This window comes from Larus michahellis, chromosome 2 (genome assembly GCF_964199755.1).
Source record: "Larus michahellis chromosome 2, bLarMic1.1, whole genome shotgun sequence".
NCBI lineage: Eukaryota > Metazoa > Chordata > Aves > Charadriiformes > Laridae > Larus > Larus michahellis.
The window spans coordinates 45,203,751-45,227,521 of NC_133897.1; the positions used below are offsets into that span (position 1 = coordinate 45,203,751).

Sequence of the window (23,771 nt, forward strand, 5' to 3'; positions counted from 1 at the left end):
CAATATTCAAATAGCTAAAAGATACTCAGGAAAGCAGCCCAGAGAAATATCTTTGACTTCAACCTAAAATTCTGCAGATCTGACTGCTGTGCATTCACATGGGCTTGTATACAGTGACTGGTAGGAAATGGTGGTGCACCAAAAAGCTGTAATAAATCAGAGCTTTTTATAGAGATGTTTCCATACAGATGTTTTTATAGAGATGTATCCCTACAGCATGTATGGATAAATGTGAATCAGAGAGACTTACCTCATTTAGTCCAATAAATGCATTCACATTAGAAAACTGAGGTAGCAAACTTGAACTTCATTTGCCCATGTGCTTTGGCTACTTTTTTTGCCTACTTTGGTTTATGACAAAGGGCACCACTTGAGCAGGCAGCCTGATTCTGAGAAATGCAGAACTCTCTGCATTCATCTGCTTATGCAAAAATTGACTACTGTTTTGAGGTAGGTTGAAATGGATTATAATTTGAAGCAAATAGCAAGAGATTGCCATCTATCAATGCAGAGAGAGGTAATAATACAGTATTTCGTCATTCTAGGCATTACTGTAACTGGGGAGCTGAAAAAGCACTTTTTTATCTGCTTTCTGCCTTCACCGTAATTCCTCTGAAAATGGTAGTGTGATGGGATGGATGTGGTCCATTCGCTAATGTGGAAAATGGTCTCTTTGGGGATCAGTCTTCTGTTGTTAACAACCTTCTGCTAAAACAGAGTGCCCTGAGAAGACACAGTAGCGATACGCTGCTGGTGATGAACACCCTCCGTAGACCGGGCAGCGTGTGGGGCAGTAACGGTACAAGCCTCTCCCCTCTGTGCCATCAGTGCTCTTCACCTTGGAGTTAACCTGTGGGGATGCAGTTGTTGGGATGCATCCCCCCCACCTTTCGCAATCCTTGGGAAGGCTGTTGGACATCACCAGTTGCAGTAATATATTTTGGTGATGGAGAGTTTCTCTGTGGGTAGCTGGTGCTTGGACATAACTGAACAGCTGTAGCTTGATAACGACTTTCAGTCCCAGCAATGACCGAACCTGGTGACCCAGCATTGAGACTCCCTATTCTATTACCAGTCCTGCGAGCCACTCTGTTCCCACCATGTACTTTCAACATGTTTAACATGTTACAGCTGTGCTCTCTGCTATACAATAGTTAAGAGCTCTGCCAGCATTTTCAGTATGAACTCATATTTTAAGGATAATAACTCAGCTGTAAAAATGTGCTCCAGGCTGAAACTTTATAAGGAAGATCTCAGCCCAAGAGTGACTTTATCTGGACAAAAAAAGGCAAAATATATCAATTTAGTCATTCTTAATCAGTACAGATATATTAAAAAGAAAATAAGTAATCCTTGCCGGATCGGTTATTTACTTTTTCTTCTGTTTAGCTTAATAATAGCCAAAATCTACACCTTCTTGAACTTTTCACGTCTGCTTTTTAGACTAGCTGGACCACATGCACAATGAAGTTTTACTCAGAAGGGTCAGTTTTAAAGTGCTTTTGCTCAATATTTTCATCTTCTTTCAAGAGACAATAAAGCGTGGAGCAAAGTAGACTTTAGCTAGCCATTTTCTATTATTTACTTCAAATCTGCTCAGCATGGATCAAGAGGTAAAAAGTTTCCTTTTCTTGATTAGTTTGGACGGGAGTGTGTGATCAAAACCACCTGTTCTCTTCGGGCCTGCAGTGGTGATGACCCAGGCTGTACACCAGTCTGAACGCTTGTGGACTTGGGAAAGTTCAAATGTAGAACCAGACCCGTCCCAGAACACTGATAACAGACCAGCTCCTGAGTCCTCTATATATCACACAGCTTGTAAAGCACTTAGAGGTCTTTGATAGAAGGGAGACTTACTCTAATACACAGGCTGGTTTCACTGAAAGTACCCTAAAGTAAACAGGAACTTAAAGTATCACATTTTTAGTTATAAAATGTGTTCACCCTCTATAGACTCCTATTTTCTGACTGTTGACACAAAACTGAGGGCTTGAGTTTGATTTTATTTACATCAGTTGTACCTCACTGATTTAAATGTGGTTGCCTTTGAATTACCTGCTCTGTGTGCTTGCTGCTGTCAGTTTTACTGGCTTCTTCTGGTCTCATGCATCAGAGATGCATGAGACGTAATTTCTTACGAAATTTCTTACGAAAGACGTAAATCCATACGTAAGAAGATTTTTGCAGCCACAGTTTCTCCAGATTGTGCCTATATTATGGCAATGGAAAGCTTCACAGATGTCACTGAGGGCATCATCCAAGAATGGTGGAGTCGTCCAGGTGCAGCAAAAGCCACATGTTGGTGGCAGTTGGCTTGTACAGAGTCGAGTCCAAGCAGCAATTGGTATGGTTAGAGTCAGAGAAACCACAGTTAAAATTTGTAAAGGCACAAGTGCGGTATAGGCTCACGTTGCTTTTAATGACAGAATGTAAGGTAAGAAGGCATTATTGAAAATTTGTGCCTCAGTCTTGGTTTTGAGGTCTGTCACAAAGCCGACACTGCCAGGTAACCAGTTTTAACCAGTGAAGGGACAAACCCCGATACAGAACGGAGTGGATTTCACCCATAGCCTCCCCTGAGGGATTCTGAGTCCAGAAAATGAAATGCAGTTTGGGATCTGGGGCAGGGCATTTAAGCTCTGAAAACCTGTGGTTTTAAATGAGAGGAAAGGCAGGGCTGGAATATTTTTTTTTCTTTTGCTGCGTGAGAAAGGGCTTTGTTTAACATAACAGATTACAAATCTAACAGAACACGACAGAGATACAGATTTCTGTATTTGTCCTCTCTAGTAAGGAGACATTTCTAGATTTCAAGATCAGAATGAACTGCTGTGATTTAGAACTGAATTGATACATAACATGAACTGTAGCTTAGTACAGGATTTCCCCCATCTACCAACTTCAACTCTAAAATCTATTATTGAACAGAAGCATATCTTGAGAAAAACATTGTTACCCACTCAGGGTTTCATTCCCAGCATCTTCTGCTATCTATCTTTCCTAATACCTAGGATAGGAAGGAACTCTGAGAAAATGACGTAGATATTACTACCTCTCATCAGCCTTCCAGAACTTAAAATTATTAAAATTCAGAAAATGGGATGGGGAGGGAAAAGACATAATTTTCTCACCACCCACACCTTTAATCTTCCTTTGTGCAGGAGCTGCACAAAAAGGAGCTTAGACATAGGCAGCAGATGACAGTGCTCCACAGTGTGCTGTCATGGAGGATGGACAGGGGTTTTGTAGCTGAATTTGAAAGTGATGCAGCAACATCAGCCTCAGCATTTCATGGTGACTCTCTACCTGCCCCATGCAGCTGGATAGCTGGATTACACAGCAGTTTCTGCATCAGCATTGCTCTGAGACTGCAGCTTAGATTTGGGCCTGACTTAGATTTGGGAGTTAGCTCTGAACTGCTCAAGAGTTACCTTTGGCTTGACATTGCAAGGGCCACCATGCAGTCCATGAGCAACTCTGTGAATCATTCTCACTTATATTGACCATCACCAGTAAATTCTGACTTGCAAGAGCCTATCTGATCTTGGAGTTGCAGGGAGACATTCTGATATCTACCCATCTGTCACGGTTTGGGCTGGGTTGGCCAATGACAAGATGACAGATGCTTTCCCCCACCTCTTACTCCAAGGAGAGAAAGAAGAGAGCTAAAGAGATGTATGAGTTTAGAAAAAACTAAACTACTTTAATGAAATATTAATAATAAAATAAAAATGAAATAATGAAATAGATACAATATAAATAAATATATACAAAACTGGATCAAGTTCCTAGGAAGATGTCACTGTCAGGCACTGGGAAAGTTCCAGACCGGACTCAGTGACAAATGGGAACTGGAACACACTGACTGGGATCAAAAGGCAGATGAGCTGACGGGGTCCTCCTCAGGCATTGGTCGTGAATGAAAAAGAGCCACTGAAGAAGCAGTCCATTGAAGAAAAGCCCTCAGAGAAGAACCCACTGGAAAAGAACCAAAGAAGAGCCAACCTGACCCCTTTGCTCCCTCAGCTGTTACACTGACCATGGCAGATGGGCTGGAACACCCGATTGGTCAGTTTGGGTCACCTGAACCTGTCCACGCCTCCCCACAGGTGCAGCCCCTCCATGGGGTAAAGAACCCAGTTGGTGACCCTGGGTGCCACAGCAACGGGTGTGAGTGGGAGCCTCTCACGGAACAGAGAGCTGGCTCTGCTTCACCCCAAACCAGGACACCATCCCATGACCATTCTTCCCATTGTCCTCTCAACAGTTAGGGATCTCACAGAGGAGCACTCTGCTGTCTGCACTCTGGCACCTCAATATGCCTCCTTGGTGCTTCATTCGGTGATACCACCTTACTTTCTGAAAGCTGAAGATATTTCCATCTACAACTCCATACAGTTAGGTCCTTATAGTGTTGTGGAGCTGACACCATGCGCAGTCATACCGTTGCCTCTGGCTGTGGTTGCCTCTGGATGTTTTTTGTCATCTTACCTCTGGTGGATACATACGGTTATATTACCCACCTGCTTTTCTGTTGGTTATTTTTTCACTTCTTGGTAGCCAGTTCCTAGCATTTCTGATGTCTACCAGTGTCAGTGTTTGTCCCTCTAATGAGTGAATCTTTTCTTCCAGCACAGCCGCTGGATTGCAGCTCACACAGCATGAGTCCCTCCTGGTTTCGGGCAGGAAATGAAACACAGCACATCTGTTACAGATCACAGCTGCTGTCCTGTCACTGGCAGTTGCAGTGTCAAGGCTAGAAGTGCATGTAGAAGAAATGTCACAGACAGTTCCTTCCCAAACCCAGTTAGCCGCTCTCTGTGCCTGGCAAATGACCTACGTACTAAATCTCGCCAGAAAAGCAGAGATCAATAGCGCAGTGTCTCAGACATTTGGTCTGATCAAATGTCTGTTGTCATGACTTCATGGAGACACACAGACAGGCAGGGCTGCCTCACCTTGCCTGGAAGGCATAAGACCCAGGGAGAGCAAAGGTCCTACCACATTAAACACGCCATACATGCTCTCATGACGCCAACCTGCTCTGCTCCTCTACATCCAAACACGAGCTCTGGAGGCAAAGCTTGCTGTTAGGCATTTGTCTCTTATTTTGAACATATTTCCCTGAATGAAATAAAATAACTAAGTGTTTTCAGCCAGTAACAGAAGCTCTTATTGTTTATTAAATGGTGCTCATAAGTAAGAAGTCTAAAAACCTCTCACTGTTGCTTTTAGTTACTTTTGTAATAATAAATCCTGGACTGGGAGTTTCAAACATAAAAAAAAAAAAATATCCACATGTTGATAAAGTGTGGCCTGAGGGGGTTTAATAGAAATGGCAAGATCAATTGTCTTTCCGTACCCTAATAGAAGTGTGTATATATGTATATATATGTAAGGCCACAGAATTGAGGATGCAAATATGGCATCCTTTTTGAAAGTTTCATTTGAACCCAGTGAGGTAGGGAAGTGAAAATTTAGGCTAAAAACTGGTGTTGACTAATATTTGAGTTGTGCCATTTAATAATTTCCATTTTGCACCTTGTTAGAACTAGGATGTGCCATCAAGTCAATTTTCACGCCTGGTTTTAGGCATGAAGGGAGGGAACACAGCAGAACTGTTTGGAGAGGAAATATTATTTGGCTTTAGCTTTAATAGTTCAAACTCCATTCTAATGCTAAGAAAAACTAGTCCACAGGAAAGAGACTCCTGATTCCTATTTATTAGGATGGCACATCATCCACTGGAGACAGTGGATGAAGGAATTAGTCCACATCAGAAAACATGTATAAGAACATAAAAAGAATGGAATTGCCAAGCACAACACTTTAGCATGCATCTCATACTGATTAGGTATAGATCAGGAGTTCTGTGCAGGAAATAAAGATTTGTTTTCACTAATAGTGTCGAGGTTTCAGAATCTGTGCTTATTTTGATATGGAAGGGAAAGACCTTTGGATATTTTTTGTGAAATCTGATAGTGGGTAGGGCAGGAGAAGATTTGTTTTATATAGTCCAGTGGTTATGTCCCAGGCAAATCACAGCCTCCATGTTTCCTCTTTGTCTTCTGGGGATGTGGACATTGTGAGGATGCTTTTGTTAGCGATGGCTGTTCTTGACAGAGCAAAAGCACTGTTAGGTGGATTGGATATATAAAGCCAGCTTACAGCCAAGTGCTCTTATAAACTGAAGGGTAAGAAGAAAACCAAATAAATGTGATTTCTTGTTCCCCTCTAGAATATGTCAGAAGAGGGAGCAAGAGAGCGAGAGCTGTCTGTGGCCTGTCTGCCTTCTCCAGCACTTACTGGGACAAATGCCCCGCTGCAACAGGTCATTTCCTAACTGCTGTGGGCTCCTTCCTGTTAGCAGGCCCCAGCAAAACTACTGCCATTTATTCAGGCACATAATACCAGTAATTTTATTTTATTCCTGGGGCAAGTTGGAGAAGGGTATGAAAATTACTGTTTCTGTCACAGCCTAGAGAGAGCACGTGGGCTTGTGATCCAGCCTGCGTGTGCAGACAGTAAGGGCAAAGACGTAGCATGGGGCTCTCAAACTCTGCTTCAGAGTCCCTGTAGCAATTCAGGTATATTTTCCCTTCATAAATATTGTCCTTTTGTTCAGTGGCTTTTCTCTTGAGATCTTATTTTGGGTGGAAAGATTTAAGTCACCACACAAAAGTCACTTTAGGCACTGAGTGACACAGGCAACTTTTTGTTTGCAACAGAAATGCTATCCCTTTCATTTTTTTTTTAAGTCCTTTTAGGTTAACAGACAGCAGTATGCTATGAAACTTGCTATTTTTCAACGCTGGTAGGTGCATAAACTACTGACATAATATCACAATGGTACTCCCTGATGTAATACATTTATTAACTGGTACCAGTATAATTGTGGGTATTGCTTTATTTGTGCACACAGTTGCTGATATAAAACTCTTTCTATTGCATCGGCTGTGTTTTCTTTATATCTTGATGTTCCCATTTCTATATCCTTTTAATCTGCATTTATACGTGTAGGCTAGTAACTGTGTATTATCAAAAGCTGTATTTCAAAACAGGAGACAGGACATATAGTTAAAGGCAAGAAGGACAAAGGGAAAGAAACCATCAAAAACCTTAGCTGTTGTAGGAAAGGTGGTGCATACACAAGGGTCACCTTTTTTCTTTATTTACCACACTATATTTGGATTCTTAATCCTTTAAGACCAGTTACTTCTGGGTAGTAACTCACTTGGACCTATGACGTATACTTTCAGATGAGGAAAGAAGCTCACAAACATACAGGAAAAAAATGAGAAAGGGAAATCAAACCTCTCCAAGGAGATTCAACTAAGGTATGAAGGTGATGCCAGATGAGAATTTGAATTTATGCCCAGGATTTGAGATTTTACAATACTAAGGTGTGGTTTAGTACTTGCCACAGAAGCAGGACTCAGAGTTGGTGAAGGTCTGTTTCAGGGTTTGCCCATTCCAAAGGTAAAGCTGCTTTAATTTAATGCAGCGTTTGGGCTTCCTGCGTAGTTTACCCCATTTTTAGCAAGCTTTTAAATTCAACAGTGTAATGAAATGAAACCAAATCCTAAGATTTGCAGAATATACATTATTAGCTGATGTTTGCTGATCTTCACCATACTAAAATCAAAATTTAATCTCTGATCAGATAGTAAATGCCAAGGCAATTGGTAACTTTTCACTGAGAAAGGGAAAATAGGTTTTCTTTGATTTTGAAATATAATCAGTTTCTATGGAATGTCAACAAGTATTCCCAGCAGAGTTGATAAGAGAGAGCAGAGAGGATTTCACAGCTACCTTTGATTTTCCTACTATAGTCCTGAAAGTTTGGCCACTTACTAGCCAGTTCAGAGTACTTCACCAGGCTCACCGCTCTAACAATGGGACCCTATTTTTTCTGCTGTTTGTAAGAGGCAGCCAAAGGAGATGCGGCAAGTCAATCTAGACAGAAGAGCAAACCAATAGAAATATGGTCGTCACTTATTCAGTATGCAGAGAGAGTACATTTATCTGCAAAAAAGTATGCATGTTGGGTTTTTTCGTATTAATTCTTGATAGACATGTCTGTCTGATAAGTATAAGGAAAGTCATCCTTTCACTCAGTTTAATAAAACCTCAAGAAACAACATGTTCTCAATAACGTAAAGACGTTCACTTGGGTGTATGGTAATAACTTTTCAGATGGAATGACCTGGTGCTTATATGACTGCACAATGTGTCTGTAAACAAATTTGAAAAGTAAGTTTGCTGATGTAATGTTTATTGGCTTTACATTGGTCAGTATTTACAAAGTAGAATTTCCAAGTTTGCTTAACCTGTTAAAACTTCCTAAATAGAGAAAAAGTAAACTATAAAATAAGCAGATGCTTACTGTAGGCTTTAAAAACTATTTATTCAGCTGGTATTTGTGCCCTAAGTCCAATATCAGTATTAGAACACTGGATAACAACGGAAGCCTTTAATACAGTTCATTATTCTAGAAAGCTGGGACTAACTAATCCCTCCTCCCGCTGGCCCCCAAGTGCATCTCTCAACTGGTGAACTCTCTGTTCCTAAAGCCCTCTAATACACTCTTTATTTCTGATGTCACTTTCCCACCCTTCAAGGCATATAAGGTGGCATGTGTCATTGCACCAACATAAGCTTTATTTCTGCTGCTGCCTTTTGGTGTTGGCAAGTACTTAAAGATAGTTTACTTAATATAATAAACAGACTGTGTTTAGTGTCCTTCCTGTGATTTCAGTTTGTTGCCATACAGGGAGTGTACAGTGTTTGTAGTTAATAAAGTCAGGCTTCTTTCTTTGCAAGGGATAGACTAGAAAAAATATTCTGAAATAAATATATTCACTTTCTTATATGAAAGGTATGTGCATAGAGATTAGAGCATTTTAAAACAGCAAGGTCTTTCAAATAAAGTGAAGAGTAATTAAAGTCTATATGTCAATGAACTTACCTTGCGTTTATTGCAGTGTTACAAAAATCATGGATTTTCTTCTGTATTATTGATTGATTCCTTACCATTTGCCTTGTTAATTTCTTTTAAGGCCACTATAGCGTCAACAGAATTGTATGACAATTCATATGCCAAGAATATCTTGCCAAATTTAAAACTCATTATGGTAACCAGTTTCTTGCAGGAATTATAAAAAAATTAATCATACTGAGGCAACAGGGCAGTCGTAAATAATTGGCAGGCCAACTACTTGTTTTGGCAAAGACAGTGGCAAAAACCTCATCATAATTTCTTCTGCAGGTTTTTTCAACTAAGCTGGACCTTCAGTAGTATTATGCCATTTTAAGATGTCTCTCTATACAGTTTACAAACTCAGTAAAATCAGACATCCAAACGGGCGAAGATGAAAAATATGTTTGCCAGTCGCCAAGTGGATGTTTATCAGCAAATACCTATTATAGGCGGAAAAGAATCAAATTACTTTTAATATGATGGCAACATCTGATGCAAGACATTGTTGTCTTCTACAGCTAAATAAGTTGAATATGAATGGACTTGACAGCATGTATTATGAAACGCATTATGGTCTGGAGACTGGGTGTCGCCCTAACAACCAGACGATATTTCCTTAATTAAGTATAATTTTTTCCCTACGTGACACAAGAGGATTCTGCAAACTGGTGAATTAATGGTCTGGCAAATGCATGTAATTCTCTGCTCTAGGTAACTGTCAGCTTCAAACACGTTAAGCTGTCTTAGGAAAGCTGCAAATACTTGATTTGTTTTCCCAGCTTCTTTGCCTAACATATTAAACGGTGTATGTTTAGGGACTCGAATATATGTATTTTCTATTTAAAAATAATATGTTTCCTGTCTCTGAGCAATTTTTTTGTCCTTGATGTATTCTCTCTCCAGTCCATATTTTTTTAAATAGTTTATTTGCAAAACCTGTCTTGCCTACTTATTTACTGAAAGACATTTGCTATCAGATGTTTCCACTGTGTATCTGGCACTTGTGTTTGCTACGCTAAATCATAAGACTTCCTTCACCGCTGCCCCTTCTTCGTTTCCAGGTTCCTCAATTTATACACAGGAATAGCTATCAGTCTGTCACATCTGTAATCACAGCAAGTTCCTCCAACCGTACTTTTGCAATAAACATCTTTGGAAAGAAAGCTTGATATTTTAAGGCTTTGGGACATCCTAAATTAATTGCAGCCGCTACTGCTGGCAGTGCGGGGCTTCATGAAGCAGTGGTGCGGGTATGACTTTCTGCTTCCCCCATCAGACATCACAAGTGGGAGCTCACCTTCTCTGTCATGGAAAGCCCTGAGGTATTTCTCCATCTCTAAGCCAAAGGAGAAAATTGCTTGTAGAGGGAACTGAGAAATGTTTATTAGTTGACAGATTTGGTTCAAGTGTTTATGGTTTGGTACTGTAAAAGTGCTATTTTGTGGTGCGGATCATTCTGAGCGAAAAGCTTATGATTTCTTACCATAAGAAAAAGTGCAGGTGGATGTCCAACCTTGTCTGGCTGCGTGGTATCCTGAGCCACTGATTTTGAACAGACAGCAAGAACATCGTTTTCCTTGGGCATGGTGTTACTTCAGACTCTTGCGGTGCATCTACTATGCAGGGGCTGCCAAATGGGCTGAATGAGTGTATGCCCTGCAGATTTGCTTTCAGACTGTTTCAGCAAAAGGGTAAATTTTTTTCAGCAAAAAGAGGAGCAGCATGAAAGAGAAGAATATAATGTAAGGAAGAAAGAAGGGCTTCTTGAATAGAACATTATCTCTACCGTGCTGAAAGAAATTCTGTGGTGGAAGTTTGTGACTATCTTGATTTGTAAGGACCCATGCCAACAAGGAGAAGGTTAGCACTGTGGTAGTTCCTTAGAATGCGTTAATCAATGGGTTAATCTGTGTAAACCAGTGCAAACCTGTGTAAACCAGCCAAGAAAGAGGGGAGTGTTCACAGGTGTTGCAGGTTTCATACTTGCACACTGATCAGCTTGTTTTATAAGCATTTATTTGGAATCATGACAGATATTCTGTGGAGGCTAGTTTCTGTAATTTGCCACATTTCTCTAGGGACTCTTGTCAGTGCAAGAAACGTAATCCATTATGTGACATAAACCAAGCGTGGATGTGTTTCATATACTGAGGGTATTACGAAATGGACTGACCAAGCTGAGCCTACCATTACTTGCATTTACCGTTGCATGCAAGTAATGAGTTTGCAGAGACTGCAGAATCTATGCTTCTCAGGTAGGATGTGCATAGACAAAATATTGCTGGAAGGTGAGAAAAAAATTGAATGGGTACTTCCCCAGAATTTTTTATTTTTGTTTATTTTTTATTTGCAACTGAAAATTTGAAATCTTCTAATCATATCCTTGGCAATGCAGTCACATAGTTCTACATAAATGTGAGACAGACACTTAAGAACAGGTGTGCTGTGATTTCTGGAACGAGTTTATTTTAAGTTCCTGTTTGTAGGTGGATTTTGTCAGTAATCTCAATGCAAAAAATGTCAGTTTTCCTTTTTTTCAAACAAATACATCCATCCACATTTTCCATGCTTTGTAGCAGATGTTGTGATTGTTTGTGCAAATTTATAATGTATGCACACAAACATACATCGGCACAAAGCAGACCTATTGTATCATATGAAGACATAGCTGGAAATACCTCCATATTTCACTATCTGCAAGAAAAAGAGCAGACCACAACTGTTTCTGACTGACCTTCTCTAACCAACACAGGAGTTAGCATTTTACACCATAGAACTGAAGAGAATCAACACTTCACTAAGGCATGAGGTTACCAACATGGGACCTTGGGGAGTGGGAGAGCAAAAACCAAGGAATATGAGTGGCAAAGAAGCTTTCTCCAAAGCTCCTCTGGCGTGTCGTTTGTTTCATTTTTGTTCAAAGTCTTGTTCTTGCTTTAGTTCATATGCTGTTTGTTATTAACGTCTTTGTTTTTCATGCGGAGAAGAAAAATGCTTTTAAATGCTGTGTATGTGTTTTAAATGGGTGTCACTACCAAACTCACTGTCAATAGTTAGTCTTACTTAATCAGCTATAAAATGTCATGAGTTCCTAATTGAGACTGGAAAAATCCAAGATAATTACCATAATAGGTTGAAGATCTCAGAGACTGAAGGTTTTAGAAGTCAGAGAAAATTGGGGACATATGTGTTCTGTCTGAAGATTGTTCTATATAGGATATGGAAAAATAGAAATGACAGGCATTTTGCAATGTACAGTAGCATTCATCATAGAAAGAACATATGCATTTGTTTGTCAGAAGCAATGAAGTAAAAAATGACACTTAATTGGAACTGACATAAAATGGCCTCATTAGTAGTACAAATAATATATGTGTGGAGCTTGGTTGTCAATAGGAACACAACATATTTCTTCTGACAGATATATTAGTCTCTTTTAAGATTCATGTCAAGTTTTCAGCCAGGTTCACTCATTTAGAGAATGCTGCTTTTTTTGTTTTGGTTTGGTTTTTTAAGTGAAATGTTGAAGTGTAAATGATGTGTGTTTGTAGGGTGCTGTGATAACACCAACAATGGACCACACTATGTCAATGCAGCCAGCAAGCATGATGGGCCCCCTGACCCAACAGATGAACCACCTTTCCTTGGGCACAACAGGAACGGTAAGATCATAGATTGTACTATTTACTTTCTACATTGCAAAACATTTATTGCTTACCGAGTTTCTCAAGGTAATTTATTACTCTTGGGTTTTCAGTGCTTCACCTTTTTGCAGTTTAATATTGTCGTGGTTTACTCTGTTTTTAATCCATGTCCAGAGATGTCTGACCCTGTCTGGGCAAACATACCAACGTGCCTTTCGTCATGACCCAAACATGATGTACTACACAAACAATATCTTCATATCTCTATGTCACGCAAACATGTATCTACAGATACATTTCTAAAACCATCATATAGTCAGCATTTGGTATTATAGAACAGAAATGACAAAGTAGTATGAGTAGTAAAACAGGAGGTCAACAAAACCTGCTCTGTATTTAGCAGGAATTATCTGTACTAATTCTCATGTAAATATGGAAGTACTCCTCCATCAATTTGGTTTTTAATCAGAAATCATTTGCTTGTCAATCTAGACAGTTTTATGCCACTGGGAAATGGGAGTTCTGGCTTCGTGGTAGGACCCACTATTCACTTCTAAACCATAGCAGCCAGCCATACATAGTGTGCTGCAGGCTCAGAAATGTGATTTTGGGTCAAGGTCAGCTGTGTTTCCAGTATGTTATATTTAAACATGCATACTTCCACAATTATTTTCTCTTTAAGCAATGTAAGTCAGACTCAATTAGCTCTCCCAGATTCAGAGAAAGGCAAAAAATACTGTTAATAAAAGTTATTAAAACTTTCTGAAATGTTCCTAAAATACAATAGCCTACGCACAGTATGTGGTGGTTTGATATGTGAATCTGTGCATGCTGCATGTACATGTATGTTTTTATGAAAATGAAGGCATAAACATTACACTTTTATGTCTTTAGCACACATGTGCTTTACATAATAATTACATGAAAGATCTATTATGCATTTACAAACTCTTTTTTTCTATTTCACCACTGTACTATTTGGTACTAATCTATAGGAACACTGTTTTCCAACTTTGGGTTTTGAGTGGTGTTTATTTTTTTTAAATTGAGTAAGGTGCTAAATATGAGTCGCATCCTTACAAAGTTATTATACTCACTGTATTGGGTCTTCCCTTCCTCTTCCACGTCTCTTCCCTCCCTCTCCTTTTTTCTTATCTGTTGCATTTAATTCTAACTCTAGTGTCTTTTCCACCATCAAAAAAAAAAAAAAAACAAAACCAAACAACTGTGTTGGGATCTGAGACTTCTGTATTTATTTCTGAGGAAACTTGAATATGATGGTTCCTTGGTTATTCCTGTTATTTTAAATGTTTCGGTCAACAATCAAAAGAAGTAGGAATTACATCTCAAAGTTAATATCAGCATTTTTCCCCCTCTGAAGAGATGAAGTTGAAGGAAATACTAGGACTAGTGAGAATTTCTGTTTGTGTAATTACTGTGATTCAAAAGTGTGTTTAAAGATTAAGATAAGGAAAGGAAATGGAAAGGATAAGGAAATGGAAAATGAATTCTGGCAGCTCCTATGAATTTTTCCTTCTGTCTGTCATTTTAATTTCCATGAGTCTTACAAACATTGTCTTCTGCGCTCATTTTCTTGCAATCCTAATGCAAACTAGAGAATTCCCAGCTAATGTTCTCTTCCGACTTGAGACGACTATTACAATGCTCATAGTAACAAATCCATAATAACAAATCCATTTGGGGAGGCAGAGGAAGGACTCTGAAAGGCAGGGGGTGATCTAGTGGAAAATAATGAGATCATGAATTTATTTTACTGCAACTGAAAGTAAAGAAAATCTTTCCTTCCTTTTCCTAGCTCTTTACACAGTCTTATCTTTCAAGGTCACAGCATTCCCTGACAACTTCTTGAAATGCATTCAGAGGTATACCATATAGGTTTATGTTTACTATCTTTAAGACTCCTAACTCATTTACAGAAAAAGTAAAGAGGAAGAAAGGGTAAATGATTGATGTGTGTTACACTATCCACAAGCTTTTCATAAATCTCAAATGGCACCCTATTTTATCACATACAGGATTTCTCTTTGGTAAAAACACCATCAGCACCATATTCAGTTAAAGTCTGCGTGCACGCAGCAAAATCATGGAGCTCACTAGGAATTTCTCCTGTCAGGAACTAAAGGGAGAACTTCAGGATTTGGGTTGCCAGTAGCAGTTTTGTTGGATGTATCCATCTTGACTTGAAATTGAATCTTCCTAAAGTGTTCTGTTACAGAAAAAAAAATGTGGGGAAAATGGACAACCTATTTAGAGATAGGAATTATTTAGAGATATTTTTACTTCATTTATTCTGAAGTCTGAATTTCAGTCCAGAGAGAGGAGCATTGAGAGCATAAAGCCATGACGAATTGAACCAAGTTCAAACCATGCTACTGTGAGTATCTCAGCAGGACTAAGTTTCATGGGAGACAGAAGACATAAACTATACATTTCTGTTACAAACATATTTTTAATTTTATCCTTAAAACTGTGCAACAGGGTGCCATAAAGAGCCACCAGCTATCTTTCAAGAAACCAGACAGAATTTTAAGCAAACATTCCAAAAAGTCACAAACAATTCTGCTCAGTGTTGGCTGTAACTCTGTCCCAATTTAATTTAAAAGCTTGCAGTATGCAAAGCAGTTTTTATTAAAAGGCTTTCATACATTCACTTCCTTAGACAAACCATTTTGCTAATTAACATAACATATTTTTCAGCCAAAATAGACCTCTGTGGTCACTTAAGTCAGAGTTGATTTCAAACCCACTTGCAAACTTGCATGATTCAGGATGAATGCTGGGTTTCTGAAACATTGCTTCAACAGAAAATCTATTCCCTGGTGAGTAAGCTAGAGAAATAGCATAAGGGCCTGTGCATGTCTTGTGGGAATTGCTCTGCCTTTTGATGCTCTCTAAAAGATTAAAATACTGTCCAGGCTGGAGCCATTCCAGAGGGGAGACCCTTCACAGAGGATCATTCTTTAGTCCTTCGGTGAGGCAAGTTACCTGAGTAAGAGGGGCCCTGCCAATTCCTGCCTCGACACCAAAAACTGGATTTGAGGTCTGATCTCTCAGCCCTGAAGCACACGTGAAAAACCCCATGGGGATTTGAGCGGCAGCTGCCTTCATCCCTGCCTGCACGTGAATGTTTAGTCACCAGGCCAGGGCGGGTATTTCTGGCTCCATGCTGGCAGCGCCGCTCAATTCCAGCTGGGAGCATCCAATTCAGCAGCCAGAACAAAGCAGTTTTCCTATAGCCACGCTCATAGCCAGCTGCCTTCCCCTTGTGCTATGGGAAACCTTCAGTTACTGGCCCCCCAAAAGAACAGAGAATTTTGTTTAGGAAACCATTTGCCATGAATAGAAGCAAGAAGTTTTCTTTCTCTCCAAAACGCCCAGCAAATGCGTATTTTAGTTTTTTGGGGTTTTTTTTAACATTTTTATTTCTTATCTATTATTGAATAGACTGCATAAAATCAGACATCTCTGCTATATGCTAAGCACTGCTTAATCAAGAGGGTGCACTAAGGCTATCAAGATGCCAGGCCAAGTGAAAAGCTGCAAATCCATCTTTACTTGATTTCACTGCCCACTTCATGAAAACATACAGCTGCAGCAAATATTCCAGGCCAAAGGATGGTATACGGCACCCGGGAAAGAGGGGAGGTAATGGTCTGCAGTTTGTGGCAACTCAGCCTTATGTTCCTGTGCTGTGAAAGGATTTTGTACAGCATTTGCATCTCCCAGTTACTGTGCTTTGTGCTTCATCCACCAAGATCATAATTCCTTTCTGCCTTTATGAAAATCAAATTGATTTCTGCCAGTGAAAACACAGTTTACATTACTGATGAATTGAGAGGCAAGCATACTGCTCTGATCACCTCCCAAATCTGCCTGAAATCTGTAGTTAAGCAGAGAATCTGCCAAGGGGCAATTTCTGCCTTATTTATGTGAATTTTTCATACAAATGTCTCACTCAAAAAGAGCAGAAAGCATTTACATGGGTGGGCTGGCTGTGGGCAAATATGTAAAGAAAACCTAAGCTTAAATTATGTCAAGATTACAGCAAAAAAGTGATAACTCTGAATATTCTGATTAAGGCTGACAGTCCAGGCTCAAATTCTACAATTGTATTAAAACGAAATTTTAATGCCAGGAGGCATAATACGAAGACAGACAATAGGTTTTAACCTTGAAATTTTTCTTTTGTTTACAAGTTTATTATTATTTAGTACAGTAAGTCTTGCTTTCCTATGTAATATTCATCTACAATTAGTTCTGCTATTAAAAAAGGTACCATAAAGGAAGAAGAGAGCAAGCAAGTCTGTATGGATAGCATTGGAAGAGAGTAGCATTAGTGTGTGTTTAATAATGTATGGAGGCTGGAATTGTTCCATCATCAGCCTGTCATTCAAAATGTTTCCGATGCAGCCATTGATCTGACATCTGTTTCATGGTTTAATAAAGTTGTGATTGATGGCCTGAGTGGATATGATACAAAAACCTTTAGAAATATAAAAACTGAGCAGTCTGATCACTGCTTTCAGTCCCTGTTGCTCAGCTCCCTTTTACTGCAGCACTGCCACGTTTGGCCATCAGCAGCAGTAATCTGCCTCTTCAGTGGGAAGAAGATTTGCGCTATTCTTTCTCCTCTGCTGCTCATTCCTGAACGAAATTTTCTGCTCTGCACTTTCTCGGTCCGGGTTTCTCTCCCCTCCCTGCTGTTAGCTTCCATTTCAGACACCGCTTGGGTTCCAGTTTCATCCAACAGATTGAGGCAGCCTTTGTTAGTCCTCATTGGCAGAGGGGTAACTCCAGCTTTTGCTCCCTCTCTTTCGGAGCTGCCTTACCATAGGCTTGTTTCATCTTAAGCCTCTGAGGCCCACACCAATGGGAGAGCGAGTAGAAGCCAGATTTTTTACTAAAACTGCTAGCTCAACTGTGCTGCTTAATTGTTCTTCACGCTTGCAGACCGTTCACTCAGCTTGCAGTTTCTAATTTAGAAACGCAATGGGCAACTTACAAAATAAGCACTCTATTGCACTTTTTAAATAAACTCAAAAAAAAAAAAACCCTAAAAAAAATTGTTTCATTGTTCCGGATACCTCTATATTAAAGATGCAGTCAGGTAGAAGAACTGCATTGACATAATGTGGGATTCTGTTGAAACTGCAAACCACCTTAACTCAGCCTTCCTGGTTTGTAATATCACCAGAAATCTCTCAATGGAATAACAGGCGTGTTATGTGGGTACATCAGTCTTATCTTTCGCTTTGTTAGTTCTTTTTGTTGCCAGCAGAGCTTGATGATATCTCCAGAACCCTTCAATGGAACAACAAGCTTGTTATAAGTTTTTTATCTTTTATTTCCTTTGGATACTCCATGGTCACCAGTGGTTTAAAATGTCACCTAACGGCCTCAGCAGAATAACTGCTTTGTTAGATAGGGTTGTTTTTTTCCTGTTTAATCTGCAATTCTATTTGCACATATTACAGCTACATGGAGCTGAAACATCATCGCATTCCCCTGGTGTTCAGATCCTTGTTACAAAAAGCACTCTCTGTTATTCTAATTGTATGTCGCAAGGCCCCCAGAGAGTTACAGGAGCAAAGCTTCTTTGCAGTCTTGTGCCTTTCATGTTATCAGGTGTTAATCTTGAAGTTCTTTTATTTTATTTATTGACTGACTGTTTCAGTTACTTTTTGTGTGGAAAATATAGGACTGACCCCATTACAAATGAAATTAGCATAGTTCAGGCTGAAACTAAGATCATCCTTGTGCGTTTACTCAGCTAAACTCCAGGGCAAATGCAAGTGACTAACGGCATTGAGCTGTTTGGGGCAGGAGATCCATTTAAGGAGAAATTATTCCGGTTGGAAAGGGAAGAACAGCATAAGCTCTGTCAAGATTTATAAAAAACAAATAATTCCTCCTGCGCCTACCTTCTGAAACAGCTGCTTGAAAGGCAGCTCCAATGCGCCCGATACATAATTTGAGATTAAAAAGGGGCACTCGGTGTAACTGAAAAACATCAAATTCCAAGCAGTCAACAAGGAACAAATAACTTTTTGATGAAGCATTTAATCAATTTGCAGAATTCACTGCCACTAAATATTATTGAGACAAATAGGTTAGCAGTCTTCAAAAAATAGATTCAGCATTTCTATAAGGAAACATTTGCAGGTGCAACAGCAGGGTGGAAAATGTCTTGATTTGACAGTATATAGGCCGAACACCTGGTGGGGTGAACAAAGAAAGATGTGCTTTTTTCCCTTTTTGGACCATCTTCAAGTCCCAGTGACTCTTGTGAGAATTAGGCTGATCAGCCCTCGTGTAGAGGAGGCTCTTTCTAATCAGCTGTCTCGGCATGGGTTCCATGTTTGACCATAGCTTTGGTTAGATGGTATTTTTGAATGAATAGAGATTATAAAATCCCATTTCTGTAGTGTTTCCCCTTCTCTTCTGAACTCAGCTTTACTTTCCTACCATTTGTTGGCAGTGGCAAGTGTGCCTACCTTCAAAGCCACTGCATGCCTTAGGCAGAAAAGGGGGATGTAAAAGGAGAATAAACTCAGATGGAGGGAATTCCATTTTCAGTTCAAGCAGCCTTTCATATGAGCCCAGCATGTCAGTAGCTTTTATTCTGTGTTAAATTTTACCTTCATGTGACTCTTCCATAAATGAACAAGTACTTTTGTTGAGGACTTCTTGCTGCTCTTTGAGGTATCAGCTACTGACTCAAAGTGACATTAGCCCAGATTCCCTTTCAGAGAAGGGCTCAAACTCCCTGATTGTGCTGATAAAAAGTTACGTCAACTTAAAGCAGCAGTGATGGATCAGCAAAGCAAAAGCCATCAGGCAAAAGAGCCGTAACTAATATAACTTCATTTTCAGCATCAGACAAATGTCATTCATGTAATTAATTTGCAGCTGACTTCACGTATCTGTGAACTAGAATATTTAGAGGTTTGTTTCTCCAGTATGTTCTTACATATGGCTGCTGCAGTTCTATGTTGTGATTTCTAGAAGTGCTGCCTGGTGATACATTGAAGGACAATGGGAATGTAGTTCAAAGCCACCTCTTCCAAAGCATGTTTGTTATTTAGTGATAGCCATACACTGCATATAAAATGAACTCATTTTGCAATAGTGAATAGAAACCAAAAGCTGTAAAACTTGTAGTATCTGGCATATAGCAAGTGGTCCACAGCATATCCTCCCCCAAAAGGCTCACCTTCAATCATACTCCCAGAAATTTTTGTTCTGCGTTCAGCTCTGGGGCCCCCAACATAAGAAGGACATGGACCTGTTGGAGCGAGTCCAGAGGAGGGCCACAAAGATGGTCAGAGGGCTGGAGCACCTCTCCTGTGAAGACAGACTGGGAGAGTTGGGGTTGTTCAGCCTGGAGAGGAGAACACTCCAGGGAGGCCTTATAGCGGCCTTCCAGTACCTAAAGGGGGTCTACAGGAAAGATGGGGAGGGACTCTTTATCAGGGGGTGTACTGATAGGACAAGGGGTAACAGTTTTAAACTGAAAAAGGGAAAATTTAGATGAGATATTGAGCAACCTGGTCTAGCGGGAGGTGTCCCTGCCCATGGCACAGGGGTTGGGACTAGATGATCTTTAAGGTCCCTTCTGACAAAACCCATTCTATGATTTTATGATATGTCTGTTAAATATGAATCAAGATTGTGAACTCATTTTGCTATCTAGTAGTAGATCATTCCCAAAAAACTTGGAATTTTAAGAGCAAAAACGTATATGTTTACACATGTTCCTGTGAAATGGTGTTAATGCCACAAATAACAGGGCAGGTTTTGGGGAAAGCAGGTTGGTTTAGTTTGATTTGGTCAGTTTTAGTGATTTGTGTAAGATTTAGCTGAAAGAGGCTCTTTATTTAACAGACAAGGAAGAAGAAAAGAGGAAAAAATAATAGGTTAAAAAGAGCTGAAAATAATTCTAGGTTTGAAACATCCTGCCACACCTACACCTGACAAACTCAATAAAAGGTGGAAAACAAAAGTACTCTAAATGTCAGGTCTGTCATCCGTATTTTCTTGATGTGTTTCTCTTTTGTGAATGCGTTTTCAATTTTGTAACCAAGATTGTATCTCTTTTCCATATTAGAAGAAAAACTTGTTTTTATTGTCCTGCCTGTATTTCAAGTAGACTCAGGTGATTCTGAGAGAAATGATGAATATGGCTTTCCAGAGAAGTAAAGAATCGGAATTATCAGTGGTGCAGACAAAGTCTCTGGGGCCTCTGTAATCCAAGACAAGTTTGAGGACCTTAGAGAGGTCAGGAGGTTTTGCCAAACGGTGATCATGTGAAAGGCAAGAAGTGTCTCCCAGAGGTGGTGCTTCCACAGCTCTTCTCTGCCAAGGGCTGTAAAACAGTCCTGTGGTCACGTCTTCACGCGCTACAAGTGCATGACGACTGAGCTTTATGCACAGCAAGAAGTCCCAAATCCTCGAAGGGGCTGTATCCTCAACAGAAAAGAACAACGTGATAAATTACATGGAAGAACGACTGGTTCTGCTAAGCACTGTTGCAGTCCGTCACGCAATATCAGTTCTGTCTAAGGTGAAGTACTTGAATTGTACCAACTTCAATCACAGATGTCATAAACTTTAGCTGAAAGAAAAGGGCATGAAGGTGATAGACAACAGTAGTTTATAACACAACGTAGGTATGTGAAGGGCATCCATGGAAAGACAGAGATAGTTTTAATGGTGCTAATAATATAGCACCATGTATTATGTACGGCGCTATAAATAAATAAGGAGCTGAAAGTAAACTAGTGTTTGAAATGAATCAGGGAAAGGTCATTGTTTGGGACATCTAGAACTCAACTGGGCCAAACACCTTAAAATCCACAGGAGGGACTTTAGACATTGACACAAAAACAGAGCAATGGTCTAATGACCTTTTTTCATCTCCAACCTCTGTTTTTCATTGCAAAGAAACATTGTTATTTCACTTCAAAACAAGTAATAATAATTTATTTTTTTTTTCATTTCAGTACCGAGAATTCAGGAAATTATAAAACTTTTTAAAATGTTTACTGAGCATGATGTACCGAGACTCAGAAAATTGCTGTACATCAAAATAACATTTTATTTTCAATGTCTGAAGTTTACATAGTCAAAGAGTAAACATATGTTGCAAGTGACCATTCACAGTATTCACTTAAAAAAAATATTTGGGACCAAGAGTTAAGACTGACTCATTTCAACATGTGCTGTGTGGATTAGTAAGTATACTGCTTGCTTTTGATTTTTGTTTTTTTTTTCAATGGGATGGGTACATTTTGTTAAGCAAAAGTGTTTCTGCTCTGAGCAGCAACCTTTGAATTACATTCACGGTGTTTTCTCATAGGGAAAACTTCACTTCCAGGGGCACTGGGACTTCACAGAAACACTAGATTATAGATGCCGCAGTGTTTCTGAAGGTGACACATTGCCGCATTATTGAACACATGTACAGTGGAGATGAAAGTGAATTTAATTTGAAGGATGTTCGGTATTTTTCACATTTTGAGCACAGTGACAGAAATAATATAACTTATGTGTTGGGCAAAGGCCTGGCCCTGCAGATGCTCCCCAAAATAGTATCCCATTGAATTTCACTGGCTTTTCCCATAGCATATCCCACTGAACTTCAGTGCACACTGCGTTTCACAGTTAATCCACATGGCCTATCAGATGGTTGGCAAGCTAGTAGCCCAGAGGTTTAAACTTCCTCCAAGACAAATTGCCAGTGCTTTTGAGGTATCTTTCTTATTTTCATCCAGAAAGAGCAGCTTGTTCAGGGTTCACTCATTTGTGAAGCAAGGTTAAATGAAGAGCTAAAGATACAGTCTTCATACACTGTGTAAGACACTGGGATCCTGTATATACAGGCTGCAGTTCTCAAAAAAGGGTAAGCTTTGTTCAAATGATTTACAATTCCATAGGGAGCTGCTGATGGCAATAACCTCTGTGCCCTCAGATGGTATTTTATTATTTGTGAGTTATGGGCGATTCTGTGTCAGTGCTATGGCGCTGTCGAATCCTCTTGCTCCTAAAAGACTCAATTTGGGAGGAGAGTTCTGCTATAACTAATATTTACCATGAAACAGCTCAGTCAGCACATTTCATTAAACTGTAACAAGGGGTTTGAGAGCAGCTGCATCGAGTGAATTTGGGAGTTTGCTGAATTGAGTTGTTTTTCTGGAAAGGTAAATGAACTGTTGAACACGGCAGATTTCTACTGTGTGGCGGATGAGAGCTGCACCACACCGGGGTGGGTCCAGGGAGCAATCATATCTCAGAGAGGCACATCCTTTTCCAGTCCTGTGGAGGGCTGCTCTGTCCTTTGGGATTCGTTATGGCTTTCAAATGTGATAGGCACACCTGTATGCTTCTAATTTTGCCTTTTTAATTTTAGTAGTCGTAATATAGCAACAGACAGTTTCTTAAGAGTTTATTATCTTAGTGTCCAAATTATTGTGCATTCACCAGCCGCAATTTCTTCTTTTCGTGTGCTGTGGGTTTATCTTGTGGGCATTTCCCTCAAATCAGTATAATATTTCTATGACGCAAACTGATTTCACTGAGGTAAAAGCTTCGTGCTGTTTGTGTTCTCTGACCTACCAGCCACAGGTGTATGCAGAGTTTACAGCATAAACCAAAGATATTACAATTTTCAAACTGACTTTGTTTTTTTTAACCACTAAGGCATCTGAGTCTTCCCTTCCTCCTGTACTGTTTACCCTGATTCTGCTCTTCTGACAACCCTTCCCACCTGAAACACCTGCACCGGGCTCAGAAATGGGCTGTATTTCGTTCTTTTTTCAATGACCGTTTTTGACAGCGCTAATCAGAGTGACAAAAATATAACAACGAGTTTAAGTGAGTATTTGGCTGTGATGGTATTCCCATGGATGATCTTGCCTGGTCTATCCACAGTGTCCAAATTAGTGCTCAGAACTTTAGTAGCCAAAGGTAATTTTCTAGCAAAAACTATTTTGTTGCCCTTCTTTTAAGATGCAGGTGCTCCTAACTAGCTATTAGTAGGACTGACTTCCTATGAAGATAAAGGACTTTTCCCAGAAACTTGAGTTTTCTGGTAATAAGTGGCTGCTTCGTCAAGATGGCCATGATTT

At 39.7% G+C, this 23,771-nt stretch overlaps 1 protein-coding gene across 10 annotated transcripts in view; it reads left to right on the forward strand.

Annotated features, from left to right (window-relative positions):
* The window catches only part of RBMS3 (RNA binding motif single stranded interacting protein 3), a 716,669-nt gene that overhangs the window by 665,495 nt on the left and 27,403 nt on the right, over window positions 1–23,771 (forward strand). For all 10 annotated transcript variants that reach the window (XM_074575088.1, XM_074575087.1, XM_074575089.1 and 7 more), the window contains one exon: window positions 12,532–12,642. In XM_074575088.1, coding sequence (XP_074431189.1) covers window positions 12,532–12,642 — 111 coding nt within the window. The remainder of the gene's footprint in view (window positions 1–12,531; window positions 12,643–23,771) is intronic.